The following is a 14,663-nucleotide window of genomic DNA, read 5'->3' as shown; positions in this document are numbered from 1 at the left end:
ACGAGGTGTCAACACATTGATCAAGATCAAGATAAGATTTTCCCACCAGGTAACTGAAGGATCAGAACCAAATGATCTTCTCACCTCCATGAAATCCTTCCTCTGGATAGAAGAGTGCAGAGCTGCTGGTAGGGACTGGCCACACATCTGGTCCCAGTTCTGGAAAGGAAAAAACTCACGTTTAATAAAAAAACAGTCATGATGATGCGTTTCTCTGATTTATGAATCAGGAAAACAAGCGTCATGATCATTTTCATTTTGCATGAGGAGAAATAAATGATCTCAAAAGTTTTGAATCATTAGTCTCATTTCTGCTCAACAAACACTTTGACCTTCATTTGGCTCGAAATAAAAAGTCCCACCTTTTTGTCGGTCAGCTTCTTGCCAGGGTTCGTCTCCTCTGGATGGTAGAACCAGTTGACCCTGACCACCATGTTGCTCCCCCAGGACTCCCACATGCTCTGGATGCGGCCGATGAAGGGCAGGTTGGGCCGGCCGGCGGACAGGAACACGGCACAGTCACCGATGCGGATCATTTCTCGGCCACGCACGATGGCCTTATAGAAGAGCTTCTTAGCCTTGCCCTTCATACCGCGTCTCTGCAGGGTTGGATCAGAAGAGGACAAACTGGTCACACAGTGAATGGAGGAATATTTGGACCGAATCAAAAACCGTTTCCTAAAATAACCACCAGTTTTCTCTCCTCACCTGGGTGGGTTTTCCAAACCATTTCCAGAGTTGTCTTGCTGGAAGAAAAGCAGAAATTTTGGGCCTGTTCTCCACGCTGGGAAGCCTCTGACGTTTCGCCAGCTCCTTGGTGGTGGGGAGGTGAACCCCCTCCCTCCGCTTTGGTCTGCCCACCTTCCCCTCTCCTCCGCTGGGCTTCGGTTTCGGAGGACGGCCCCTTTGACCAGAACCTTTCCCGGTGGTCGGTTTAGTAGGTTTAGCTGGAGCTGGAGCAGCAGCAGCCGGAGAGGTTGAAGGGGTGGGAGGCTGCGAAGGAGTAGATAGGTCTTCCTCCTCCACTTTTACCTCCACTTCCTTTTTCATCTCCTCCTCCTCCTCCTCCTCTTCTTCTTCTTCTTTCGTCTCTTCCTTTGGTTTGTCCTGAGCTAGAGGTGAGGAGACGGGGCCTGGTGGGGGCGTAGGGGTCCTCTCTTCATCAGAACTGCAGGAGGAGTCATCAGTAGAGGAAGAGGACGATGAGGATGATGATGACGACGATGAAGAGGAGGAACCGGAGCAGGAGGAAGAGCAGCTCGAAGTGCATTTCTTCTTTTTCTTGAGCTTCCCTTTCTCCCCTTCTTCCTCTGACTCTGAGCTGCTGCTGCTCTGAGATTCCTCTTTCATCTTTCTCTCCTCTCTTTTCTCCGTCTCTTTCCTTTCTTCTTTTTTATTTTTCTCTTCTCTGGTGTCCATCTCCTGTCCTCTGCTGCCGCTTCCACGAGTGTCTGCCTTCTCCTTAGGCAGGATCAGCGCTTTGTAGGAGGAGTCTTTTTCCAGGGGGCCGGTGTCTCTGTCTGGAGCTCTCACTTTAGCCTTCGGGAGTTTCTGATTGGTCGAGGCTGTGGTGATGGGGGTGTGATCTCGCCTGACGCCACGACCCTCTAGCAGCATCAGAGCCTTGGTCTTTTTGGTCTTGGGGGAGGTGACGCCTTCGTGGTCAAGCTTCACCAGGGGCTCTGCAGACAGGGGCTTGCGTCTCACTGCCGAGCCAGGGTCACTTTGCCCCGGGTTGGACTTTGGCCTGGAGATGGGACTGGGTCTGGAGCCAGAGGATAGCTGGTCGGACGGCATCTTGAGTTTGGGTCTGGGGGTGGATGATGATGATGATGATGATGATGATGATGACGACGATGACACTGAAGATGATGAGGGCCTGGGGGTCAGAGAAGATCCCGGTTTCCCTGTTGACAGCCTGGAGATGGGGCTGGGTATGAGTCCAGAGCTGAGGCTGGGCCTGGAGCTGCTGTGATTGTCCGAGGAGGGTTTGGCTTTGGGAGTGGAGGCAGAGGTGGGTCTGGGCGCGGATGAAACACTGGGCTTTGGCGCAGTAGACGACACTGCCATACCGGGTCTGGACATGGGCCTGCTGGTGGTGGGGCTGACGCTGCTGCTTTTCTCTCGTTCTCTGCGCTGGCTGTTGTACGAGCTGAGGTTGGGCTCACTGTACAGATCCACAGTCAGGACTTTCCCATAGGTGGAGGGGTACAGGGAAGGCGGAGAAGCGTGGCCTGGTTTAGCAGCAGGAGTCTGGACTGAGCTGCTCTTCCTGGGCACCGGGTTGGGAAGGGTGGGGCTGCTTGCAGGTGACATGGTAGAGCTCTTGCGACCCGGTTTTCCCTGAGCTCCCACTGAAGGCCGCGATGCAGGCCGGGGCTTCTCCTGAGCTGCCTTCTGCCTGGAGGAGGGTCTGTCCTGCACAGGCTTAGCTGGTCTCTCTGTGGACTGGGTGGAGGAAAGCTGAGGTTCCGCCTTGTCTCGACTGTCTGGGTTCATGGAGGTCTCTGGAAACCAAAAGGAAAACAACAAAGTTAAACAATTTGACCTTTTGGCCAAAGTACACAGTAACATGCTGATGTTTTCATTGTGTGGCTTCATGATTTCTGTGTTTGCAGCCTCACACGCTGAAACCAGAAGACAAATCAGCAAGAAACAAGCCTGAAACGAAAACACTGCATTTAAGAACTGCTTACACATTTGAAACAAGACCAGTGTCAGCAACATGCCTTATATTCCAGCTGGAGTGAGACACACACAGAATTATATGGAACAGCACAGAAGTCATGATGACATAAGTGATGATTTGATATTTAATGAAAGATGTTTCTGTGGCCTGAGCTATTTTTGTTTCTTCTGTTGTTTAAAAAAAAAAAAAAAAAAAAAAAAAAAAAAAAAATCACTGATCAGAAGAAAAATGTGACAAAAGCATTTCAACTTTCATGGCAACTCATTTAGTTTTTTATTCCCAATCAAGTTCCAGCTGCATGACAACAGTGTGAGTGTGGTAAAAACCAGCACTGAGCCAAATCATGTGAAGTCCCTCGTTTTTAACGACACATTTGGCTCCGTGAGCAGACGTCGTCTACTGGTCCCATGAAGTTACTTAAAGAAGAAACAAGCCAATAAAGGCAGGAGTGATGGCACAGTGCACCTCCTGACCTCCTGCTTGATTTTTACATCCCGTGGGAAATCTTACCTTTCTTTCTTTAATAATTCACATCTGACATGTGTGGTCAGTCATTTCTGTGTGACACATTAGGATTAAATCCACTCAGAAGATCATATCTATTAGTAGGATAAGCAGCAAGCCAAGCCCCTAATCAGCTGATGAAACGTTTATGACTCCCTCATCAGTCCCTGGAGGGCAGGGGGATCAGCTCACCTGGTTTGGGTTTAGGTTTGCGACCAGGTTTCCCTTTGATCTTTGGAGCCGTCTCCTCTGGCTTGGTTCCCGCCTCTTTGCTGCATTTGCGGACTCTCCTCCTGGAGCAGCTGGCTACGAGCAGCGCAGGGGAGGGCTCAGCGCCTGGACAGAAGCAGACAGCCACAGGGTTTACGCTTTAGATGACACTTCACCTCCATGCTTCTTTTTCAACAAGAAGAATTCAGCTTTTTCATATCTGCATCAGAGTGTGAGCAGCCATTTCTTATTCCCTCATTAATAATGGAAGCACTTTGCTTATTAAAAGGAAAATATCAGCACCAGCCTCTGATTTTCAGAACTGAACACAAGGTGCTGACGTAATGTAACAAGGTGCTACATCTGAACACAAACTGAACATTATCACCTTCATGATTTACTGTTAGTGACTCAGTTTTAGCCTGGTGTTCCTAATAAACTGAGTGTTTGTGCTTGTGTGTGTATACCCAGATAAACCTCAGTGTAACGATGTACAGGAATAGTTGACATCAGCAGCACTTTACTGAGAAAACGCCCAGATAAACCCATCAACACTCCCACAGAGGAAATGAACAAACACACGCACAGTAAATATACAGCATCATTCAAACAGGTGACGGTGAAATGAACTTTAAATCTGCATGTGGAAGTCTAAGGTGTGTGTGTGTGTGTGTGTGTTCTCCCTTCTTGTTCCCTGTTTCAACAGAGAACTGAGAGCAGCAACAAGACAAAATCTAATCCTCTAAAATCTACTGAGGTCATGACTGACTGAGATGTGCACCAGCACCAGCTGTGTGTGTGTGGGTGTGTGTGTGTGTGTGTGTGTGCACGCCTGGTATTATTCATGTTGTGAGGACTTGGTCTCCTCATGAGGATCTGCTGCCCCCCCCCACCATGTAATTCACAGATTTTTAGAGCAACAAGTTGGTTTAAGGTTAGGGTGAGTGTTATACAAGCAGTGGTTGAGGTTAAGGTTAGAATATCTCTCCAGGCAAAAATCAGTGTGTGTGTGTGTGTGTGTGTGTGTGTGTGTACTAACAGTGGATCTTGTAGTCTGGAGGCAGCAGTCTGATGTGTGAGAGCGGGATGCGGCCTGTGTCGCCATCGTCGAACTCCACCGTGATAAGATCGTCATTCTCGTCGATATCCGAACTTCCTGTTTGTGGAAAAAATAAATCAGCAGCCGACATTTTATTCGGACGAAGAATCTGTCGTAACATACAGTGACACGGAAAAGTCCCTGAACCTGCTTTTCCGCATTGATACTTTAGTACAGGCTTAATGTGCTTGAGATAATATCACATAAATAAAGACTTAACTCCTGACTCCTTTTAGTGTGACGATAGTGTGACCTGTGATGATTAGTTACCACAGTGTGTTTGTTCATTATCAGTAGATGCTGATCTGACTCTATTTACTTTTTCTGGCCCCAGACCAGTTTCGTTTCCATCTCACTGCTTATTCGCTGTACGAGCAGCTCTGTTAAATCTTTGTGCTGCCAGCTACAGTTCAATTTTGCATGTAAGTGGATTATGGATCACGTGACGTGAGCGGCGGGTGTGTGTTCAGGTGTGTGTTGTACCGTTGACAACAGTGCCAGGGTAAAGACAGCGGTACTGCTGGCTCCAGTACGCAGCGATGCGGGTGCCCTCTGGGAGGCAGCGCACGGACGGAGGCTTCACGTCGATGATCTGCACACACAGAAGGAAAAAACTCTTCATATGTGAAAAACAACATAGAATCAGTCGCTCTCGCACACACGTGCATTATTTCAGAAAAAGCTCCTGCGAGCAGCTCACGTCTCACACATCAGCAGAAACAGAGCCAGATGTGAGATATCCAGGTTACTCACAGCTTCCTGCAGCAGTTGTTCTAAGCAGTAGATGTGTGGCCGGTTCCCTCTCTCCCCCTCCACCACCACACTGTATCTGCAGGGAGGAATCATGGGAAAAAGGTGGGGGTTAAAACTTTGGGGTCAGTGTTTTTTACGACACTGTCAGACACAGTCCAGAGTCACATGAGTTTTCTCTGGAGCGTAAATCGACTCGTTGCCTTATCTTGACTCTGACAGCTTTGATGTGTAGCAGGCTGGGGGATGTGGCTTTCACAAATAAGCACCACAGTACCTTGGCTCTGGCTAAAATGCTGTCTGGCACATCCCACATCCCCCCTGGAATATGAATCCCGTCTGAACAGCCCGTCTGCTCAGGGCTTTAGCCTGTTTGTTTTCTCTAAAATGAGCCACTAATGACCAACATTAGCCCCAAGTGTAACACCTTAGCTCTTCATGTTTCTGTTAGCATAGCATAGAGATGCCATATGCTACACCTGAAGCTACAGCCAACAGCCAGTTAGCTTAGCTTAGCACAAAGACTGGGAGCAGGGGGAAACAGCTAGCCTGATTTTTTCCACATCAACACCACTGATGGGTCCAAAACTAATCCTGATTCCAGTCCCATTCAAAACACATCACCTCCCTAGAAAAACTCACTGTCTCACTGTCATCATGTCACCCTGATCTCCATCACTTCATTTAGACCCTTTAATTAGTGTACTGGTGGTAATACTAAGATGTCGGGGCTAATAAAGGGCTTTGATGCCTGGTGTGTGACTGTTGATTGACATCTGGCTGCCTGCTGCTCGCTCCACCTCCTAAACACTAACTAACAAACACATTTTTTCAACACAGCTCCACTGTGTCTGTGGTAAAACGACCCACAAAGAACAACGTCACCAGTTTAACATCACAGTACCTGGTCTGTTAGCGTAGTTTAGCTAACTCAGCTAATGTGTATTAAGTCTTTCTGCAGTGAAGACCCAACAGCCAATGTGCTAATTGGAAAACTTGTTTCTGTGTCATGCACATGAAAAACCCACTGTTCTTCTGTACCAGGTCACTGTAGACCTGTAGAGGTGCAGCTGCATCAGGTGCTTCTCAAATCCAGGACAGAAAAAAAAAACTGGAGCAGGCAGATTGATTTGCACCTTTTAATGGTGCCAGCAGATGTGTGTATCAAAAAGAAAAGTCTGCTGGTGTACTCACATGTCGGGGGAGTGGACAGTGTTCACGTGTCCTGCGTAGAGTAGCTGGTCGTCCATCGGGATCAAAACTCTGAGTCCGTCCACCAGAGAATCTTTATCCAACACACACTGCATTGGAGCTGAACACAGCAGCAAATGGAGGGAATCAATACCAACGAAATCACTGGTGCTGCATATTATTATTTAGTGTGTGTGTGTGTGTGTGTGTGTGTGTGTGAGGGTCTGGATGAACTTACCAGGCGTGGCGGACCTCTCTGACACGCTGTTGCTGTGTGGTGGGAGAACTTCGTCTTCACTGAAGCTGCTGTCCTGATTGGGCTCGAAGTCTTCGTCTGCTGCCATGCTCGCCATCAGCCTGCTCACCGCGCCCCTGGACGGCTGCAGAAACACACAGGACGGCGTTTATTTCACACGACACGAGAACTTTTAATTCAAAAGACAGTTCTGCCATTGTGTTATGGGTCAGTAATGATCTTTTCTTCTGCAGGATGATCCCACTGTTGAAGATGCTCTTTGCAGCCCAGAAACCTAGAACAGTCCAACCGTTTTACTCTTCTTACCCACCAACACACAGAGCCCTGCACACACACGTCAGCCTGCTTTAGTGTTTCCATAACAAACTCCAGTTCTGGCTGGTGGCAGATGGAGAGCAATGCAACACTTTGGCAGACACGACACAAGAGGTTTACTTTTTCCCTCAGTAACAGAACAAAACAGTGTTAATTACAACACAAACAATCAGCTGATTTCTGAGATGCATCGTTTCTGAGTGTACACGTGTCTGTGCAACACAACGAGCGAGGTAGTAAAGTGGGTGTGTGCACATTTAATAAGAATGCTCTGGCTTTGTCCTTGCCAGGATAATTAAGTTCATATCTCTAAAGACTTCGCAGTCGATCCATCATCACACTGACCTCTCTGGTCTTGGTCTTGGCTTTTGCTTGGCTCTTGCGTGCAGGGCTGAGGCTCAGAGGCACAGGGCTGTCTGTGACCGGGCTGCACAGGGTGGACGGGCTCACAGGCGGAGGAGAGTCCTTCAGCTTCTTTTTCTGGTTTATAAAGACAATGCACAGAGTTAAAACATGCACATGAGGGAATAACTGCACTAAGGATCTGCTAGACAGGTTTACATCTTTTCCCACACACACACACACACACACACACACACACACACACACACACACACACTGGGGGTGGGATGCTGCCTGCAGTTGTCCTTTCTTGTCAGCAACATGACACATTAGTCAGCAGGAAGTGCTGCAGTGACTGGAGTACTGGGAATCCCTGCTGGCACTTCCACACACACACGTTGAGGGAGACAAAAGGATGTGAGGTAATCAGAGTCTGAAGGACGACAGAACTGAAACACAAGTGTCTTTGTAAACCAGGCTCATTTGGAGAAAACACACAGACCATTTATTACCTTTGCCATATCTTTGCCCTCTCTGCTGTGTGGAGCAGGTTTGGGTCTGGTGGAGGCGGGCTTAGGGGTGAGAGGTGGCACCGAGCCAGAGGAACAGCTCTGATTGGTGGAAGCAGGGGTTGACATTGACTGCTGACTGGCTGAAGTGATGGCATCATGAAGGAAAATCCTCTCACTGCGCCGGCGATTCCACCCCTCATCCTCACTGAAGCCTCCCAGCCCGGAGCCGGTGGCGAGGTCGAAGCTGAACCGTCGTGGTGACCGAGGCGAGGGGCGGGGTTTGGGCAGGGGCTTGCGTTTGACAGGCAGAGCTTCATCTCGCTTGGTGGGGCTGGTCTGGTCGATGCGGCGGGTGGCAGGGGGCAACAGGGGCAGCTCTGGGGCGGAGCGTTTGCCGTGTAGCAGAGACGGGAACTTCCTCAGCCGCAGGTCCGACCCGGAGTCGGACCACTCGCACTCTGATGACCCTGCCGGAGATGAGAGGTGGCCACATGTTGTAAAAACACACAGACATTATAAACTGAAGTGTTAAGATTCTCTGAAATCAGTAACGTCATGAACAGCACTATTTATCACCTTGAAGCTAATACATAATTTAAGGCTGGATCACCACATGCACCCTGAAGTGACAATTAGAAAATAATGAATATTTAACCATGAATCAATAAAATAATCCTAAACAAATGCACCGACAATGAACCCGCTCAACCACTGAAAAACACAATCCTAGTGAGCAGCTCTTAAAGAAGAGCCTGTGATATGAGACAGTCAAGATGCAATGATCACATTCTTCTGCATTTTCTTCCTGAATAATGTAGAAAGTCCAGCTGTGTCTTTCTCCTTTACTCCTTTAGGTGATTCATATCAATTTAACAGACAAAGTTTTGTGTTCAGTCACACCTGACTGATGTGTGTCTTTTGTGTTTTTACCCAGGGTGCTTTGCCTGCTGCGGTGTTTGCCATCATGGAGGAGGCTGAGAGGGGCCGAGCTGACGGGGAGCGCGCTCGCTGCAAACCTTGCCAGCAGACCCAGGCCGCTCTCCTCACAGCCGCCGTCGTCAGAGTCCGACTCCTCCTCGTCGTCCTCGTCCTCGGAGCTTTCTGTTTCAGAGAGAAGATTTTCAGCTCAGAGAGTAACGTGACTGCAGCGTGGGCCTGCGACAAAGTTCAAATCACTTCCTACTGGCTCTACTGACTGTGGACAACAGCAGTGCACTGTACACAACGTGAATTCAGAAAAGAAAAACAATCAGAACACAACTTCCCCTGAGACGAGGACCTTGTTAAGAAGTAATACAGCGGCCTGGATGTTACAGTGATACCCAGTCTACACAAATATCCAGATGCACATACGAGCATCATACATCTTTACATGTAGGCTGGCCAGAAACAGCAGCGTGGGAAGATAAGACTATTCAAACCACTGCAGCCTGTACTCTCACTAACGCTGTGTAGGCAACAATCGGCAGGAAAAACTGCAATTTCCCACAATGCATTTGACACTGACAGCTGCTGAGACCTGAGCTGATCCTTTGACACACAAGTTATTATTAAGAACGAGGTGAACACTGCACTTCTTCCTGTAACTCTGAGCTGGCCGGTGAAGCAGCTTCAGAAGGTTTTCAGACCTCATCACTTTCTGCATGTTATTGTGGTGTAGATTTAATTTTAGATTGATAAAATTTCCATTGGTGCCCCACAGTTTACACTTAGTAATGACAATGAGAAAACAAGGATTCAGTGTTTCCTGTGGCTCCAAACTGTGGGCCCCGCTGCTTTCTGAGCAGTTTAGAAAGACACATGTGTAAACGGTGTATATAAGGTCCCATAGTTCACACTTCATGTCAGAACATAAAGTACAGGAGCTCTCAGCAGACTCTGTGATCAGACAGGAGACCAAGAACCCAGCAGTCCCTGTGACAGAGCTTCAGAAGTCCTCTGCAGAGCTGCAGCAGCTCCACCAGTCAGAGACATGAGTAGATGAGCTGCTGGGGGTTTGTCAAACAGCATTTAAGGGATCTGAGAACAGGAGGAAACGGATTCTCTGCTCTCACCAGGCTCTGAGGAAAGGGTGAACACCAGAGATCATCTCAAATCCAGATGTGCAAATTTCTTCTATTTCCCAGTGATTGAGGCCACTGTGCTCCTGGGAACAGTCAGGGCTCTAGAACTTGGTTTATCCTGATCTGTGTCTCAGCACAGACTGATCATAGAGTCTACAGAGAGTTCCTGGACCTCATGTCCTGGTTTTCGTCTAAACTCTGTCCAATCAGATCGGTTTATCACAGGTGGACTCCAGTCAGGTTTTAGACACATCTTACTAAATTTATAACTCATCAGTTTCCAATTAAATCTACAACACACTATGCAACAAGTGAATAGCAGAAGGCTGCTGGTTAGCTGTGTGGTAGTTAGCAGCATCATGGCAGCAGATGAACAGGAGGAGAGTGTCCTCTGGGGTTAGGGTGTTAACACTCAGGGTGGATGCACAGTACAAGCTCCGTCAGACATTAAAGTCTCGCATTAATAATCTGATACAAACTGTAATAATCTGTGTCTGCATAATTTTTTTTATTAGAGCAACTTAGCAGCATGAACGTGAGTGTTTCAAGCTGTTTTTCACCCATCACAGCATTTCAACCAGAACAATGCTTAGCTTGATTTATGTGGTTCATTTGTTTTGACTTCACACAGGAATAAAATAAACATTTAAAACCCTGGTTGGATTTGTTTTTTTTGTTTGTTGTTATTTTAGAAGCCAAATCTGGTGAATAGGTTGTACTGTGAATCCAGTGTGTTAACAGTAGCAGGCGGAGAAGACAACAGGCAGGCAGAGAGGACAGCCCTGTGAGGCCCCTTGGTAATAGGTTTTTATGTGAGACTTGAGTAACCATGGTTACATCCTCCATCCCAGCACCAAAGGTTTTAATTTTTACACCCGGTGACGAGGTGGGTAAAGCGGTGGTAACCATGGCTCTCGTTAAAGAGCTCTAATTTGTGAGAACAATAACAAATACAAAAAATAAATGAATGTGTGTTGCTTGAGTTCAGCATCGTCCATGTTAGCGGCCTATAAAGAATAGAGGGAGGGGCACTTCCTACTTACAGAGCAGGTGATAAGGGTGTGGCCTCAGGCAGGGCGGGGCAGCGCAGCGGCGAGAGCGCAGCCTCGCCGTAGCAGAGCCTGGCCTTAGCACAGTCTAGCTTAAGCAAAGGTTTGGCCACAGCGTAGACTAGCCGTAGCCAGGTAGCATAGGCTCGAGGCTGCGCTAGTCCTTGCCAAGCTTCTGTAATGTCGCAGCGGCAGCAGCACAAGCACATGGAACAGGCTGAGAGACACTCAAAGCATCATGGGTAGGATGGGGGACGAAGAGGGGTCAAAGGTGAGGAGGGAAAGGTGAGAGGACAGAGCAAGGTGTCTGAGATAGCAACGTAAAGGGAAAAGGGTTATTTGAAGGTTTAGTAGACACAGAGGAGAAGCTCTATTGTCCAAATATCCCCGACATCTAAGAACATGCACGATCTTAGTGCATTCACTTCCCAGACAACACCCAACACAAGGCCACATCATTAAGAAACATTAGTCTGATGTATATGCAGCTAGTAACTCCACAAAAAGAAAAACACAAATCAGAAAACAAGCCAGATATCGGAGAATTTCTCTGTCTTTTATGATTAAACAACATAATCCCATCAGCTGTGCTCTGAACTAATCTTCATGACATCAGTTTTCAGTTTTCCAGATGTTAACCTGAAGCTGATCCGTGTTTTCCAGCCTCTGCCAGGAGAACTAAAGGGATATTTGACGAACAGAGCACTAAAGGATGTGTGAGGTGCAGTGGCAGCTGGACAGACCGACAGACGGACAGACAGATGAAGCAGACACAAGGACCACAGCTCTTCGCTTTCTGTACCGATCAAATCAGCATCTTTAATAAAACGTATAAGTATCAAACTGCAAATACAACTTTATCAAAAAAAAAAAAAAAAGTCTCACAAATCACAATTTTGCAAATGTACAAATGCTACAAAATGGGTTGTAATCCAGGCAGTAAAAAAACACCATAGAAATAGGTCAACTCTGGTTTAAAAAAGGCAACTTTGCAGAAAAGCCAGCAGCAAGAGAGGTAGGGATGTTTGAGCTAAAGCACAGTCTGAAACCAGCTGCCTGAGCGGAAAGCAAACAGAGACACGAGCTGTGGCGAGGCTCAAAGACACAGTGCTGTCTGACCGAACAGCGAGGGCTGTAAGATTTCAGTAACCTTGGTCGAAGGAGTCGTCAGAGGAGCTCAGGTCTGCTTCCTCCAGCAGCAGGGATAAGTGCTTGTGTTTCTTCTTCTGAGACTTCTTGCTCGACAGCAGCGACGTCGGCGACGACGCAGACCGTCTCTTCCTGGCCAGGTTGCCGCGGGAACGTGTCCCAGAGAGAGGGGGCCAGCCCCCTCGAGCAGAACTGTGCTCCTCTGAATCGGAGTCTGGTGCAGAGAGAGTGCGGTTACGATTCAGGAGGATGAAACACTTGACACAAAGATTCCTGCCTGAAGTCAACGTCAAAAACCTGCAGATTTAGCCTCAATTTCTTCAACTATCTCTCAGCATAAACTGTTTCACTTGATGGATCATCAAGATCCCTCTGAATTGCCTTTTTAGCATCAGCAGCCAGACTCCTGCATTAGTCCACCTGAGTGAGTTTTTTTTCCACATCCAAAGCTGTGGTAACTACACTACTAACAAGGGGAACTTCCTGTAAGAGCTGTGAAAAAGTTCCTGTGGTCTGAAAGTGCCTAAAGTTTTGAGATTAATACAAATACGTTGTTTATTATTATTATTATTATTCACCCTCAGGGACGAGGAAGACGAAGAAAATTCTGTAGAAAATGAAAAATGTGCTTAGTTCAATGGAAAGAGACCAAACTGACTAATGATAGGAGTTAGGTTTTAAAATGACCTCATTAAAGTTTCTTATTAACTAATCCCATAGAAACCAGCAATGCCTCAGTCTGTCTCTTCATGTTTCCTGGTTGCTATTTGTTTCTGTTCGACCTTTCGAAACTGGTTTCATTTGAAAAAGGGGAAAACCTATTTCCTAAAACAGGTCGGCACTGGAGTTTTTAAACAAACATTACTCAAACAGAAAAAAAAACTGCATTGGTCGGGGACTATTTTCAGTGGTGGATGAATACACATTTAGGGAGTATTTATGTCAGCAGTGCAGTGTACTCATAATAAACTTCAGTGTGTCTTCATGTTAGTGAAGAAACACGTCAGCCAGTGAGTCACTGATGTTTCAGTAGCTCCCGAACAACAAACTGCTGCTTTTGGCCTTTTTGTGTTGACAATAACAAAATAATTGGAACTGGTTCACTTCATATCTTTTTCTGGAAAACTAGATTCTGTCAAATTAACCGTAACTTTACCACACTGCAATTATACAAACTCAAAGAAGACGAGCTCAGTCTGTCTGTGACTGTGGACACGTATCAAACTTAGTTTCTGTTCCAGGTACTCACTGTTGGAGCAGCTGCTGAGCTCTGATCTCATCGGAGAAAACAAAGCAGTCTTCTCCTGACCTTTCACCTTCCGGATGGTCTCTGAGGCCAAAACCCTGGTGGCCATCTTGTGTTTCCCTCCTTTGGCAGAGGAATGGATGCCGCGCTCCTTCATCCGATTTTCGGCAGACTTGCCCTTCGACTTGTCCGATTTTGTGTTGGAGGAAAGTTTACGAGATGCACCGAGTGAGCCGAGCTGTGAGAGCGAAAGAGCTCGGTCGAGGTCCGACGCCAGCTGCTCCTGTTCACACACGTGGCCGCGCTTCACCTTCAACACCTGCCAACACAGAATACACAAACGCTTCATTAATTAATCCAATCACATCACACCGCCAATAAATCAATCAAAAACATGCACCTCCAGGTGGTTTACCTCCAGACCATGACTGGTGGATGGCTCCTGGTCATTCCAGCTCTTCTTCTTTTTCTTCTTTTTCACCTTCACTCCTCCACTTCCTGATTCCATCTCCTCTTCTTCTCTGGACACGCGGAACCGTTTCCTCTGTCCTTCTCCAGCCTCAGAGTCCTCAGAGTATTGCACCGTCCTACCCACCCTGAGACAGAAACATTGACACCATGTGAAACAAAAACTGAACAAGCTGTAAAAACCTGCAAACTGAGACAGAACCAGGCTGAAGATCACACTCACTTTCCAGGCCTGCTGTCCAGTTTGGGAGGTGTGGCCAGATGTTTTCTCTTCCTGGGTCGTCCTCTGCCCCGTCTGGTCAGACTCCGCCTCTCGTCCTCCTGCTGCTGCCGCTCACTAACAAAAGCATGAAGGACTTATGTTAGTTATGTGTGTGTCTGTCAGTGTGTAACAATCGCAGCTGTGTGAAAACACTCTCACCGCTTGTCTCTGCGTCTCTGCAGCTTGCTCAGTTCTCTCTGCTTCTCCTTGTACGTCTTCTGCAGCTCCGCCAGGTGGACACGGTATTCCACTTCCACTGTGTCCAACACGTCCACAGACATTTTACTGTATAGCTGCAGGGGAGACACACAAAACATCAGAGACAACAACTCTGTCACAAACTGACAGATTGCCATCTCTGGGTTTTCCTTGCTCTTACCGGCTCCTCCTTCCTCTGCCTCCAGCTGTACTTCTTGTTGGGGTCCAGCACCCGGGGCAGATCAATGTGGGACTGCTTCTCTATGGCCTCCAACAGAATCTGTCTGCTTGCTTCAAGAAGACAGCCCAGGCCCTCCAATGTCACATCTGGACAGGACAGAAGTAATAAAAACATTAAAA

The 14,663-nt window shown here is 47.5% G+C and overlaps 1 protein-coding gene across 2 annotated transcripts in view; it reads right to left on the bottom strand.

The window, feature by feature from the left end:
- Positions 1-14,663, bottom strand: part of tnrc18 (trinucleotide repeat containing 18) — a 45,352-nt gene that overhangs the window by 3,696 nt on the left and 26,993 nt on the right. For both annotated transcript variants that reach the window (XM_026324164.1, XM_026324165.1), the window contains exons 12-29: positions 14,485-14,630; positions 14,265-14,398; positions 14,067-14,180; positions 13,791-13,971; positions 13,379-13,694; positions 12,131-12,343; positions 8,799-8,969; positions 7,869-8,335; positions 7,360-7,494; positions 6,682-6,823; positions 6,447-6,564; positions 5,256-5,331; positions 4,986-5,094; positions 4,443-4,559; positions 3,386-3,529; positions 709-2,507; positions 363-599; positions 85-159 (exon numbers count right to left, since the gene is read on the bottom strand). In XM_026324164.1, the coding sequence (XP_026179949.1) occupies positions 85-159; positions 363-599; positions 709-2,507; positions 3,386-3,529; positions 4,443-4,559; positions 4,986-5,094; positions 5,256-5,331; positions 6,447-6,564; positions 6,682-6,823; positions 7,360-7,494; positions 7,869-8,335; positions 8,799-8,969; positions 12,131-12,343; positions 13,379-13,694; positions 13,791-13,971; positions 14,067-14,180; positions 14,265-14,398; positions 14,485-14,630 (4,694 nt within the window). The remainder of the gene's footprint in view (positions 1-84; positions 160-362; positions 600-708; positions 2,508-3,385; positions 3,530-4,442; positions 4,560-4,985; positions 5,095-5,255; positions 5,332-6,446; positions 6,565-6,681; positions 6,824-7,359; positions 7,495-7,868; positions 8,336-8,798; positions 8,970-12,130; positions 12,344-13,378; positions 13,695-13,790; positions 13,972-14,066; positions 14,181-14,264; positions 14,399-14,484; positions 14,631-14,663) is intronic.

The sequence above is a fragment of the Mastacembelus armatus genome, chromosome 8, assembly GCF_900324485.2.
Source record: "Mastacembelus armatus chromosome 8, fMasArm1.2, whole genome shotgun sequence".
NCBI lineage: Eukaryota > Metazoa > Chordata > Actinopteri > Synbranchiformes > Mastacembelidae > Mastacembelus > Mastacembelus armatus.
The sequence above is the reverse complement of the archived record's forward strand: the minus strand, read 5'-3'. Positions and strand labels throughout refer to the sequence as shown.